General features: G+C 36.5%; 1 protein-coding gene across 11 annotated transcripts in view; it reads right to left on the reverse strand.

The window, feature by feature from the left end:
• The window catches only part of ATP2B1 (ATPase plasma membrane Ca2+ transporting 1), a 135,462-nt gene that overhangs the window by 26,633 nt on the left and 93,809 nt on the right, over nt 1-15,020 (reverse strand). For all 11 annotated transcript variants that reach the window (XM_036458671.2, XM_036458675.2, XM_036458670.2 and 8 more), the window contains 4 exons: nt 13,997-14,211; nt 9,543-9,785; nt 7,928-8,169; nt 4,929-5,166 (listed from right to left, as the gene is read on the reverse strand). In XM_036458671.2, the coding sequence (XP_036314564.1) occupies nt 4,929-5,166; nt 7,928-8,169; nt 9,543-9,785; nt 13,997-14,211 (938 nt within the window). The remainder of the gene's footprint in view (nt 1-4,928; nt 5,167-7,927; nt 8,170-9,542; nt 9,786-13,996; nt 14,212-15,020) is intronic.

Here is a 15,020-nt window from a genome sequence, read left to right on the forward strand (position 1 = left end):
TGCATTATTTATTTACTAAAGGCTTTTAAAAGCACCTTTCTCCCTGGCAACCATTAGGCAATTCTCTGGATGGCTTCCTACCTTCCTGGTTTTATTGTCCATACATACAACACCAGAGTAAATGTTAGGGTTCTTTAGAATTATGGGTAGCTCACCTGTTCTCACACCTTCAACAGCCATCTGTGTGCTAGAAACTTTCAAGTCTCTATCTTTCCATCTCATTTTGAGAGCTGGATTCATAATTTCAAAAGAAAAGTGAGTATCAAACTTTGGGTGTCCTAATTTTGTTTTCTATACCTATTATCTAACAGAGGCCTAAGGGTCATCGGACCTCTTCTATCTCTTTCTTACCTTATATACCTTGAAGGGCTATAGATTTTATCTTGTCCCCACTACTTGCTGCTTGAGCTATTGCACCAGCTTTTTAAGTCATATCCCTGTCTTTATGTTTGTTACTCCTTTAAAACATCTGACATACTTGACGGAAGAGTTCTTTTTCTAATCCACTTTCTTAGAAATATTTGATTCCCCTACTGTTGTATTAAAAACCATAATGTTCTCAGCATAACAGTTCTACACTTGAGCCTCAGAATACTTTTCTAATTTTACGTAAAATATTTCTCTATTATATATAACTTGATAGATGACTGGTCTACATATTATCTATGTGCCTATTTCTGCAATTTCATGCTCTTCTCTAACCAAAAAATGCATGCTGATCCTACCAGAGCACAGGTTGGAAATGCAAGTGCAAAAGAAGGCTAACATAACAGAGGTTAACATAAAAAGGAAAACACTCTGAAAGTGACAAACTCTTAAGATGAATACCCAATAAAAGCTACTCAGCGCTAGTCTACTTTTACCATGGGGAAAGGAGTACCCAATGTTGACAGAACCTACACTTTCAAGAAAAAGCAAAAACCCAGACTTGTGTGTGCTCTCTCAATATTTAATGTTTTAAACACACACATGAATAAAGGCTTAATTTTGCCTATAAGCTGTTTGACTTATATTGTAAATATAGTTTAAGTGTGATATCTCTGGGAGCTTTCATGGCCTACTCAGACAGAACTATATCATACAGACTTCATTACATCATACTAGAGTTATTTGTTTACCTAAGTTTTTGAACCCTTAGTTTCTCATGCTTGGATCACCATTGCCCAGTACAATGCCTTTTGTTCATTTAACAACTAAGTGCCTGGCATGTAAGAGGAGCACAGTATTTGTTGAACTACTGAATTCAACATCTTTATGAAACATTCACCCTTGAGTAATTTTCAAGGAGGAGCATATCCTAGTCAGGGTATCATTATGTCTTAAAACATGTGTAATTTAATTGCTCGCAACATAAGTGAATCTCTAAGTTTTAGGATTTACAATATAAAAGTATATCCCTCCATTCTGTCAACTCTAAGTCATTCAAATCATTGGAAACATCATTTACATCCACTTTTAATATTTACTGAAATCCAGCCGAAACTGGTTTGGCTCAGTGGTAGAGCATCGGTCTGCGGACTGAAAGGTCCCAGGTTCGATTCTGGTCAAGGGCATGAATGTTGGTTGCGGGCACATCCCTGGTGGGGGGTGTGCAAGAGGCAGCTGGTCGATGTTTCTCTCTCATTGACGTTTCTAGCTCTCTATCTCTCTCTCTTCCTCTCTGTAAAAAATCAATAAAATATATTTAAAAAAAAATATTTACTGAAATTCAGGCAGTACAAGTATGCTGGATACTGGTGACCCAGAGGTGAGTGAAAGGACAGAGATTGCCCAGATTATTAAAAAAATAAACCAGTACTTGATTTTAAAAACACTGGTCTACTGTATATATGTCATATATACCCTAATATCCCATTTGAAATATATAAAATGTAACCCAAATTTGTCCAATTAAGCACTCAGTGATCTGGGATTATTCTGAGATCACTTGGATTAGGGGAATAATTAATACGAGAAAGAAACTGGTCTCAAGTTAAAACTATGTGGCAAATAATATTTAAGAAGGGCAAACTAACATTTATTAATTGTCCACTAACCACCAAATACTTCCAGTTAAAATTTAAACCACCTCCACTTTTACAGATAAGAAACTGAAGAGAGGCTAAGTACCTTGTTCAAGTACCTATGCATATGCAGTAAATTTCTCCTAGATAGCTAATTAATCCAGATTTTCTACATGAGAACTGCATAGTGCAGAATACTAACAGAAAGCTGTTTCACATTACACGCCCTCTTTTAGTATAGAAGTGCCCATTTGATTTTGTAATACTGAGAAAATAAAGTGCCAGTTACATATTTTAAAAAGATAAAACTCTCCATTTACCTCAATGCCAAGAACACAATAGTAATACATTTTCCAAAGGACAAAAGTTGTAGACATTCTCATTTAATATTATATTTAGATAAGATTTAAGCCATAAGTCAATGTATAAAAGTTTGAATGGTTTTCCTCTGACCAAAGGTTGGCAAAAATTATCCACTTTGTCCAACTGGTGTGGCTCAGTGATAGACTGTCAACCTATGAACCAGGAGGTCATGGTTCGATTCCCAGTTGGGCACCTGCCTGGCTTGTGGGCTCGATCCCCAGTGTGGGGTGTGCAGGAAACAGTCAATCAATGATTCTCCCTCATCACCGATGTTTTATAAGCATTGGTGATTTATAAGCATTCGAAACTCCTAAACTCCACACTGAATTGATCTTGATCTCTAAATATGCTGCTTCTTCTGACTCTCTTACTACCATCTCAGACCCTCTTTTTATGTGAGAGACTGATTTCCCCTCTTCTAGAAGATGTCTAATTGTGGGGACATGGCAGTTTTAAATTCTCTTTAGCTAGACACTTTCCTCAGAGATCTCCCTTAACCTCAAATGTGCATGCTTCAGCCTCGACCACTTTCAGGCTCCTAGGTTCAAATGCCTACTTGACATTTATTCTGATGTTTCAGACATCTCAACAAAGTTAAAACAGTATATCCAAACCCAGCCTTACTCATTCCTATTGGTCCCACCCGCTTTCTTTTGAAATCACCCTTTCTTCCTTCTCCCCGGCCACATCTGTGGTTCTAAACTATGCTAATCTCTTGCCTGGAATTTCGGCAATGACTTTACTGACTTCTTTGCTTCTCTACCCCTCTTTCTTTCCAGTTCATTTCTCACCCAGTACCCTACATAATATTTTAACATGAACCACATCACTTCCTAGCCAGAATTTCTTTAATTTTAGAATAAAATTCAGAACTCTTATTGACTAGAAAGGCCAGGGATAATCTCATCTGGCCCTTCTTGTCCAGTCAGCCACACTGACCTTCCTTCCATCTTTGAAATAAATACTGTCTCATGTTCAGGTCTCTGCATATTTTGTCCCATTTGCCGGAATCCTCTTCTTCCAGCGATCTACACGCTGCCTCACTTGTAGCCGTCAGACCTCAGCTCAGAGGTCATAGCCTCAGAGATTCTTAATGTGGCCTCTCTGTTACCTTATTTCATCACCCTGTGTTTATTTACCCTTTATAGCTTTTATCACATGTGTATTTGTCTTATAATGTCACTGCTCCCTCCCCGCCCGGACATCCAGAATGTGAGGCCGAAGAGGGCAGGGACCAAGTCTCGCAGGATGTATTTTTCACTTGGCATATCTATAATTTTGTCTGTTTGGTTATCTTACTTCTCTGAAAGTTTCCTGGTTACTGCAGTATTTCCAGTTCTAAAATAGTGCCTGGGGGGAAAAAAAAAGAGTGGCTGGTACTATACACTGAGGGTTGAATCAATTAGTTCATGGTGAAAAAAGCTGTCTGTGCTTTCACTCACATTGCTTCTTTGCTCAGGATGTGCTTACCGCTCTCTCTCCTGGTTTAGCTTAATAATCCTCATCCTTTAAGACGCAGATCAGTTAATTAACCTGTAGGAAGTTTAACTTGACCACTCCAGTGCTTAATATAGCACAGTGGTCTTCTTAAGCATATGTTTTAGACAGAGCCAGGACTTAAATACACTAGCTCTATGTTTTAAAGGTTACCTTTACATATCTTAACTTTTTTTTTTTTTTTTTAGTCTGTCAAATGAGAGTGGTAATAAATCACACAGGTGAAGAAAAGAAATAATGCATGCAAAGCACTTGGCACAGTATCTGGCACACAGTAAGAACTCAAAATATGCTTTTAGACTAAGTTAGGGGCTCATGGTCTGCACTCATGTAACATGTTCTCTGTATATCTAACAATGTACTAACATCTTGAATTATAATTATCATATGTTTGTCCACCCCCTACTCAGAAAGTGACTTCTTTAAGGCCAGAGATCAGATCTCAAAAATTTTTATGTTTCTAGTTCCCTAGTATAGTACCTGAACACACTAGTTGCTCAATAAACTTAAAAAAAAAAGGTAAAAGGAAGAAAAGATAAGTCTATAGTTACATGCTATCCAATATGGTAGACAGCAAAATGCTTTAATTTATATAAAATAAAATAAAAAATTCAGGTTTTCGGTTCTATCAGCCACATTTGAGAACTCGGCAGTCACATATGGCTACTGTACAGAACAATATATAGAACATTTTTATCATCACAGAGTTCAACTGCACAGTGCTAGTCTAGAGACTAAAAACAACTTAAAGGTATCTGTTTTTTATTTTAATATAAACTGAAAAACCTGCTCAGTTGAAGGCACTATGCTAGGTTATAGTTCTATAAACATATCATCTCAAGGACAAGCTGTCTAAACTATAAATATCAAACAAACAAATAAGAAGATACACTATAAACAGTATTGCATCACAAGCAAGCACTATTACTTCACTTATCTTGGATTCACAGAGAAAAAGTAAGATCATCGCACTGAGAAGTTTACTAGGAAATTGATTATAGTTAGTGCCTGGGTCCTCTACAGTTAAAAGATTCTGCACATGCAGAACACAGAATGTTTCACCACCTCCGGTCTCACTGGATCTTCAATCCCCACAACAGCAATGCATGTAAGGCCGGTGACAATGTCATTTTCATTATCCCAGTCTGGTTCTGGTTCTCCTGCTGGGAAATCTCTGAATGCAAGACATATGGTTCTCAAGCCTTCTGATGCCATCGGTTCAATCACAGTTTTTATAATATCATCACGGTCCCTTGGTCTGAATACTTTTGCCTCACCATTAGCACTCAAGATTTTGAAACACCTAAAAGGAAATGTTGAATCCAAACATAAATAATCAACAGAAATAATTATGAATGGCATTTAAGTGAACTGGAAGGGCTAGAAATTATGGGATATGATAGCTGGATTTAGAGAATTCCATTATGTTTTATTTTTACAGACTTAAATCATATTCACTTTTCACTCTCCCCTTTATAAAAGTTACAATTTTTATAGCTTTCCATTGATAGCTCTCCACTTTATCAGTTACTCTAGATATTACCTAATCCTCTTTTAGAAATGCAAAGGTTTTAAATTTCACAAAAAACCCCGAGCAGCAGAAAAGAATAAACTACGCACTTACGGTACCCATTTGGGTACAGAGTTAGACATTAATAATGAATTAACACAAAATTAACAAATATTTTCTTTTTTTAAAGTAAAAAGCCAAGTTCAATCAATCCTTTACCTGAGACCTTGTTTCATCACCTTAAAATAAGCATTCTATTTGAATGAGAGAAATGATGCCACAATAGTTTTATTGTCAGTGACACTAGCCACAACCTTTTAATTATGTGGTAAATAAAAGTTACACTGTGGACTTCCCTAATTAGTTTATTTTCACACAGCCTCTCTATGCTCTTCTCCCTTGTGATGCTACCTCCTCCTGCTTCTAGGCAGGTGACTCCAAAATCTACATTTTCCGTGTTGTTTTCCAAAGCTCTCCATCACTGCTGAAGAGTACCACTCAGAAGTTGTACCTGTACTTTAATCTTACTGCATGGGAGACTAAAAGCTGCCTCCTCACTGCCCATTTAACAGACATCAAGAATACCCCATGGTTTTAATGTACATGAAGTTCTAAACCAACATCATCAACAGCTTCTGTGACTTGAAGTGAAATAATGTATAAGGAAACCAATTTTACCACAGGCTAATTGATACAAACCAAGATTAAATTCCTATGGCATCTCATCATTGATATAACAAATGATGTTGAATGAAACAATGTTATTTGAAGAGCTGCTATAAATCTAAAATCTCACCTGAATACGTTTTCCTTATCTATATATAGATATCGCTTCGAAAGTGCTACATATTTATCCTCTGAACTGTCTTTTGAATGGTGCTTCTTCTTTCTCTTCCTCTTGTTAGTGACTTCTGGCTCTTACCTTGAACTAGAGTTATTTATAATAGCCTTTGATATCTGTCTCTATACCCTTCCCTCCTCCCCAACCCATTTTATTTCCTGATGTAGAAATTATCTTAAACTACAGCTTTGATCATCCCACTATCTGATGAAAAAAAAAAAAATACTTCAGTCACATTATCTGACCCTACTTAAGTTTTAATTGCTCAGCCTAATGTTTAAGAGCCTCTACAATGAAATGTAAATATCACTTGGATGTTACTGTATACTTATTATATATCAGACTTCATGCTATGTTTAAATGCATTGTTTTTTTTACTGTTATAGAGTTGGTAGTTTTCACCCTCATTTTCAGCAGAGGAAATCAAAGCTAAGGAAAAAATTTGCCTAAAATCCCAAAGCTAGTGAGTTCCAGGAAAGCATCAAAGCCTGATAGTTTCTTGATTTTAAAAATATGCCCTGTCTGCACCTTCCATCTACTACCTACCCTGCAAGCTATGGATGCAAATTTCCTAAACTTCACACTGAAATCTGATAACCAAGCTTACTGGGAAGGGAGAAGACAGCTCTAGGTGGCCTGTGTGCCACAACAGCCCATGTCTGCTCAGCTAAATTCTACACTTGCTATTCCACTGCACACAGCCTGCATACCCACCGCCTTCCTCAGACATGGCTTCCTTTCACCTTGATGCACTCATTTCATACCAAAACCTATCTCAAATGCTTCATCCTTCATAGGAGAAAATATGAAGGATGAAGCATCTTTCATCTTAAAATTTTACACACCTTATCATTAATTTTTATACTTGTCCCTTAAGCCTAGTAGACCATAATCTGTCAAGTATTCATTAAAATAACACATATTATAACCCATTTAAAAGAAAATTAGAAGTACAGTATTCTAAATGTTATAATTTCAAATGAGTTCTATATTTCCAAAATTGCTCTTAATTTTTTAAAAGTTCTCTACTGTAATTAACCAAAATAATTTCAATACTTGTGATAACACACAAACATTGGAGAAATTATAAACATTTAATATTAAAATTGAAGCTACCTGTCTGTATAAGGATAGTAAAAGAGAAAGATTACCATTCAAAATGATAGGAGATACTTAAATATGACACTACAGCAGCATAATTGGATAAAACCTCACTTTGATATAAAAAGAGAATTCTCAAGACCTACTTTTAATGCTTTGCTATTTTAAAAACTAATCTATAATTCATTCATCACATTTTTGAGTCTACTGTCTACAAGGCAGGGTTGAATATAAAAACTTCAGTTTTTCTTTATAGGAGTCATATTTTTCATGATCTTATACAACAATGATATCAACATGTTTAAAAACATGTATTAAGATTTACTTTACTAAACCTACCAGACTGGATATAAATGAATGTAATGGACTTACTTCCCCTGTAGCAAAACACTAAGAAATAAAAGAAACTGGAGTATAAAAATGGCAGAATACCATGAGCTAATATCGAGATACCATTAAAGTATGCTAAAAGCTCTGAGATGCCATCAAATGCTCACGCGCACACACACACATACACACACACACACACACACAGCAATAACAACAACACAATAGGTATTTCATAAAGCAACTATAGTTAGCAATTTATTCATCTCAGCACTTTACTCTTACTTTTTCAGAATTATCTCGGATGCACCCTTGCTGAATATTCGAAAACTTCCATCAGAATTTTTCAGGACAGTACTCATGGACTTCCTAACAGAATTGAAGGTGTAGACTTTGTACAGTGATTCTTCTGGTATTTCATTTCTAACATCCTGATAATCCCGTTTTAAATCCAAAAGAAATCCCAACAAGGCACATTCAGTTTTATTACCAACATGACGAGGTAATCCACCCTCTTTCTCTGGGGGCTATAATAAGAGAAAAAAGGTTTAGGCGCTAGCTAGTATCATCTTGTTTCTCTACGACAGTTTAATCTATTACACATAACACAAAATACAACATTTTAAAACAAAATTACATAGGAAACTTGTATTGATATAGGGATTTCAGAGAGGGTCACAGAATGATGAGGCAGAAAGGAGTTCTGGGACTAGAATGACATGGATTCCAATCTCAGCCCTGCCAGTTACTAGCTATGGGGGACTTTCCGCAAGTTACCCAATGGTTGTGGCCCTTGGCTTCAGCATCTGAAAAACAGGAGCACTTATGATGCAAGAATTAAATAAATGGTATCCATTACATGGGTAATGGGACTTTAATTTCTCTCATCTTCTCTTCCTGTTTTCACTCAACATTTTATTAAATAATTCAAAATTAGATCTACTTTACAATTTTTATAGCTTAAAACAAAAGTTTATGTGTTAAAATGAAGCACTAATGCCTTAAATGTATATAAAAACTTTATTTTTACATAGTATTGTCACAAATTTTACCTCATATAATCATCACAGATGTATTATGGGCAGATGTAACTGTCTTAATAATTAAAGAAAGTAAAGCTCAGACTTTCTGCTAGTAAAAGGAAAAGTTAGATCTAGAACCAATATCTCTATTAACTTCCAATTCAATAATCAATTGGTGCATTTTTCACTGAACAACTTGCAGTAATAATTTTGTTCATGGTCTTCACATGTAAATCACTAGAACACATATCAAGTGAAATAATTTCATGCTTTGTGTTATAAAACTTTTAAAACTTATAGTTAAAAAAATCTTACAAAGTTGAAAATATTTTACTCTAAGGTAGTGTAAGTCTAGAATTACTTTATTGAATTAGTTACTAAAGGTCAAGAATCACATTATACATAGGATCTATTGAGAAACCAAAAAAGAACATATAGCATGCATAAGAAAACATTATTGTAAATTGTAATTTGGCTTCAAAATTTTCTCTAGAAAACTGAGAGTTAACTTTCTATAAATGTCTTTTTTTTTTTTTTAGACAAAATAAAAACAGCCTGGTCTTTCACAAAATGAGTTTAATAATAATTTAAAATTAAGGACTTGTTCTGGTTGTAAGGCTTAAGAGTTTCTAAATACAAAAAAAATTAAAAATCTAGGAGAGAAAGTTACAGGTAAAGAAAATGTTTATTTTGACCAATAGCTCTTACTTACAACACAAATTGTATCAAAGGAACTTATAACATTTTATAGATATGTGCTGTTTAAAAACAACACAATTCAGCTGTTCAATTTATATATAAAGGTAGGCCTGAAGATCTACATACAATCTAATTATAAATAAATAAATTTTCCTGCATAATTTATTAAAGAAACCTACCAGTATTTTTGATGTATAAGCACAATTCACTGAAATTCCTGTTACAAGATAAGACAAGATATTTGGTGGAATAGCTTCCGGCTCAGGGACCTTTTTGTAATGCTTTTCATTTATATAAGCTTGAACAACTGTCATTCTGTTCATTGTCAATGTTCCTGTTTTATCTGAGCAAATGGCTGTGGCATTTCCCATGGTTTCACAAGCATCCAGATGCCTTACTAAGTTATTATCTTTCATCATTTTCTAAAATGACAAAAAAAAATTAGATAAGCTACATATAATACCCATAGCCTATTACATTAAAATCATAAACTGCTTTAAAATCAGAATGAAAATTCCCAGCTATATACATATACACAATATAAGTCAACAATTTAACCCTTTGCACTCCGCTGTCCCCTCTCAGGGAACATCGGAATTCTAGCATATCACTCGGATGTCCCCTCTCAGGGGGGACATTGCAGTTTATTAGTGATTACGGGGAATTGAGTTAATTCAACGCACGTGTCCGCCGCAACGTAGCGTCGAGTAGCTGGTAGCCAATGTCCAGAATGGTTCAGAGTGCAAAGGGTTAATATTGGAGGATTTTAGTACATTTGACCTATTCAAATAAGCTTTCTTAGGTTTCAATAATTTGACCACTGCATAACATAGTCTAGTAAATGAAAACAGTTACCTGCACCCTTCTGCAGATCACATCGACTCTACACTGCCTCCAAAAGCTTCTGCGAAGGGACCTCACATTATAAGAGCATTGGTAATCTGTTCTCTAAGTACAGATGTACTTAGAGCAGTGTCGGAATATGATACACTTAAGCATTAAGTCTCTTTATAAAGTAGAAATGAAAAGATTTTTGTATCAATCACCAAGGAAAATGTAGCTTGTTATCAATTAAAATATATAGGTTGTCGGCATGTAGTTGCATGTTTTTGTTTTGTTTTGTTTTTGTTAACATACCAAAAACAGAAAGAGTCCTTTTTGACTTTTCCATATGCTAATGCACTTGATATTCTCACTCTTTGGATCCTCTAATTTACAAGAACAAAAAAGATAGTTTCTAAAAAATTAAAAAATTTCATAGTAGCCCCAAAAGGCATTTAAGTTAAAATACTTGATGTTAACTTGCAAAATATATGTGGAATGTGTTAAAAATAACAGTTTTTGAACTACTAATATGCAAAATATTGGGGGGGGGGGAGGGGAAGAGTGATTTCTTGAAGAAATAAATATGGGGAAGAGCCAAAACCGGTTTGGCTCAGTGGATAGAGCGTCGGCCTGTGGACTGAAAGGTCCCAGATTCGATTCCGGTCAAAGGCACGTACCTTGGTTGGGGGCACATCCCCAGTGGGGGGCGTGCAAGAGGCAGCTGGTCGATGTTTCTCTCTCATTGACGTTTCTGACTCTCTGTCCCTATCAATTCCTCTCTGTGTAAAATCAATAAAATATCTTTTAAAAAAAAGAAATAAATATGGGAAGAAAGGTGTTTACCTCCCATTTTACTTGTAATTTAAATTAATATTAAAGGTTAAAAGAATTAAGTTCTTGCCTGTCCTGTGTGGCTCAGTGGTTGAGTGTTAACTTAAGAACCAGGTCACCCTTTGATTCCTGATCAGGGCATATGCACATTTTGTGGGCTTGATCCCCAGTAGGGGCATGCAAGAGGCAGCTGATCACTGATTCTCTCTTATCATTGATGGTCCTCTCTCTCCCCCTCTCCCCCTCTCCCTTCCTCTCTGAAATCAATAAAAAAAAAAATATTAAAGATAAAAAAGAATGAAGGTCTTTTTACAGTAAAGAAAATGTGTTTGATTTTTGCCAAGAGCTAACAGAGTATCCATAAAGACTACACCTCAGTGAAATGAACAATAGTTGGTAACATTTAAGCAAAACATTTAATAAAAGCTTAAAGTAGTTACAATGCTCTCATTTTCTACTGAAGGAATACAAATCATTTCTGCTTATAGCTTTTTGACTAATTGAAAAATTAGTATCATTAATGATTGTTCAAAATGAACTAATGACAGTACTGGTAAAATGACTGATCAATGTGTCTAAAATGTTTATCACAATTATCTATAACTAGAGACCTAGTGCACAAGTTTGTGCACAGGTGGGGTCTGGCTGGGCTGGTCCCAATCAGGGATGATCAGAGCCAGGCCTGCTGAGAGGAGGAGATGGCAGGAGGTTGGCAGGACAGCCCACCCCACTGGGGCCCGATCAGGGCTGGGCTAGTTGGGAGGAGGGGCCATAAGTGATTGGCTGATGGGCCCCACCCCCAAATAGAGTGGGGGTTTTGATCAGCTGCAAGAGGGGAGGCCATGGGAGTTTGGCTGGCAAGTCCCACCCCCAATTAGTATGGGGGCAGCCAACAGGGGAGGAGCTGGCTGGGGAGAGAGGCAGCAGGCCGATCAGGGTTGTGGGGGCCCATCAGGTGTGGGTGGAGGGGCTTCAGAATTCTGGCCCACTACCAGATCAGGCTAGTTTGCTGGCTGCAGTGGGCATCATAGCAACTGGTTATTCTAGTCATTATGATGTTCTGGTCACTGGCTTTTTATATATATAGAGGTCTTGGGCACGAAATACATGCAATCAGGGGGTTCCCTCAGCCTGGCCTGCACCCTTTCATAGTCCAGAGAGTCCCCGAGGACAGTCAGACATCCTTAGTGCTGCTGCGAAGGTGCGAGAGACTCCTACCACCACTGCTTCTGGCAGCCATGAGCCCAGCTTCCAGCGCACTGACCACCAGAGAGCAGCTCCTGCATTGAGCATCTGCCCCCTGGTGGTCATTGTGCATCATAGTGATCAGTTGTTCCACTGATTTGCATATTAGCTTTTTATTATAGAGGATTATCTTAAAACATCAAAAAAGTACGAATAGATAAGTATATTGTATTTCATCATCACTTTGATACATTTACTAACCATTTTATTTTTTAAACAAGCCATTAAGTGTCTGAAAAAGAACTCAAACAATAATAAAAAAAATATTCTTATCATGACACGTCTACTGTAAAATACTCAAGAATACTGGAGCTAAGTGCTAGAACAGAAACTATGACTAATTACATTATGTCACTCAATGTCAGCAATGCTACTTAAGCAGTACTGCTAACTACCAAAATAAATTGACAAGAGCAGTATTCTTCCAGCAAGTATTAATTTTAGTTGAAAAGGCATTTTGAAAGACCAAAACTGTTCAAGCTAAAACCTTTTAAAATCACCTTTCCCATATAAAGTATAAAATTGAGAAAAATAAGTTAATAATTATTACTTTAGGAAAGAAGCAGTTAGTAAAGCCATCAGAGCACATTTTTTTTTTTTTTAGCATCTACTAGAAAAACAAGGACTGAGCTACAGTAAATCGAGTAGTCAGAGAAGGTGACATGTGAAGAGACCTGAGTAAATAAACCAGATCAGCGGTTGCCAACCGGTGGTCGGTGAGGTCTGAAAGGTTGGCGGTCGCTGGACCAGATGATTCGAAGGAAGGGCATGTGGGCTCTGACGTGAGAGCATGGCTGGGATATTTGAAAACAGTAGGAAGTCTGGTGAGGTAGACCGGAAGGAGAAAGGTGGATTAGCACCAAGAGGTAAGCAGGAGCCAGACTGGGTAGGGCCCTCAGGTTATGGGAAGGAGCTGGAATTTTATTCTTAGTGTCATGAAAAGTCATTGAAGTGTTATGCAAGGAAATAGTATGATCTGAACGACTGTTTTAGGAACATGAATCTGCCCACTTAGGGAAGGCTAGACCATGAGGCAACCGGAGTTGAAGAATGGAAACAAGGTGGCTTTACAACAAGGGTGGGGAACCTTTTCCTGCCAGCGGCCATTTGGATACTTTGTAACAGCATTTGTGGGCCATACAAAATTATCAACTTAAAATTAGCCGGCTATATTTGGTCAAACATTTAATCGACTCACCCCTAATGCTTTAGCAGGGCCAGACCAAGTGATTTCAAGGGCCTTATACAGCCCTTGGGCTGGATATTCCCCATCCTTGCTTTAGAAGGCTGGACCGGAGTGAACCCTTTCTTTGCTCTCATACCACAGTAAATGACATTCTTACTCTTACAATGAGAAAAAGGAGGGAACACAACTTGATAACATAAATACTATACAATAAAAATTAAGCCACAAGTCTGCCTAGCAGAGTTGTGCTTAGTTTTGTGGCAAGCCTGTCTTCCAAGATCCCACCTGGTGGTCTGTGGACCACTAGTGGTTTGTGAGGTCTGAAAGGTTGGCGACCATTCCTCCAAGGAACATACAGGTCTCTATGTACTGGGATCCTCAATTGGGGGAAAGAGATGAAGTCAAGGACAGCATTTCTAAAGCAAACAAGTGCAAACTGATGAAATTCTCTTCCTTTCAGAATGAAAAACAAGAATAAACAGACATGCATTTCCACCCCAGCTGGTATTTTAAACTTAGTGCATCTCCTTAACCGTTTCTACTTACCTTGACTGAATAAGCCAATGAGATAGTGACTGCGAGTGGAAGACCTTCTGGCACAGCTACCACTAAAACCGTAACTCCAATAATGAAGAACTTCACAAAATATTGTATGTAAATCGGTGTGCACTCAGCAAGCCATTGTCTCTTCTGAACCCAGAATGTATCAATTACAAAATATAACACTAGAATGATAACTGTGATGGCAGACATCAACAAACCTTTCAGTATACAAAGAAAAGAAAAATGTAATTATTTAAATATTCCAGACACTATCCATCATCAGTTACAAACTGGCCACTGGAAGAATTATAGCTGGTTTAGTAACACTTATTTTAATTTCCTTGGGAAATTGTTAATATCCTTTTTTGCACTTGACATTGTCATATTTAATTTTTGCTTCCAAATGTAGTCTTATCCCTAGGAGAACTGGGAAAAATTGTTTAGAATTCTTTCTTATACTTAACTGTATTCTCCTTGGGCTTCTACTAAAGCTGAGACAAAATAATAGGCATTGATAAGAAAATATCAACAACTTAGCATAAGCTGGTGCTTTACATATTGGGAACTTACTTGTTGCTGAAAGATAATCCAATAAGCATCTGATGAATGAGAAGACGTGAAATTAAATATTCAACCCTATCTTTTTAATTAAAAATATTATCTGAATCATTATCTTTAATCTATCCTTATTACTTCATTAACTTAGAAAAACAAGAGTTAATCATATAATATGAATCATTTACCTCTCTATTTTGTGGGTTATTTAGCCCCATATAAATGAATATTAAAAAATAAGGTAAGTCCACATATCTGGGTCTAATAACCCAAGTCAATGCTTACTAAAAACCACCACTATCTTAAAATCCACCCTTATCCCCAACACTATGGAGTCAGTATTATCAGTTGCTTTATTAAAAGAAGCATATATTTGCTATTAGATAACAAACATCTTGAGGACAAATGCAAAAAAACTTAACTTTTCTAACATATTTCTAGGAAGTGATAAAATAATGCAATTTACCTGATT

The sequence above is a fragment of the Pipistrellus kuhlii genome, unplaced genomic scaffold, assembly GCF_014108245.1.
Source record: "Pipistrellus kuhlii isolate mPipKuh1 unplaced genomic scaffold, mPipKuh1.p scaffold_m20_p_3, whole genome shotgun sequence".
Classification (NCBI taxonomy): domain Eukaryota; kingdom Metazoa; phylum Chordata; class Mammalia; order Chiroptera; family Vespertilionidae; genus Pipistrellus; species Pipistrellus kuhlii.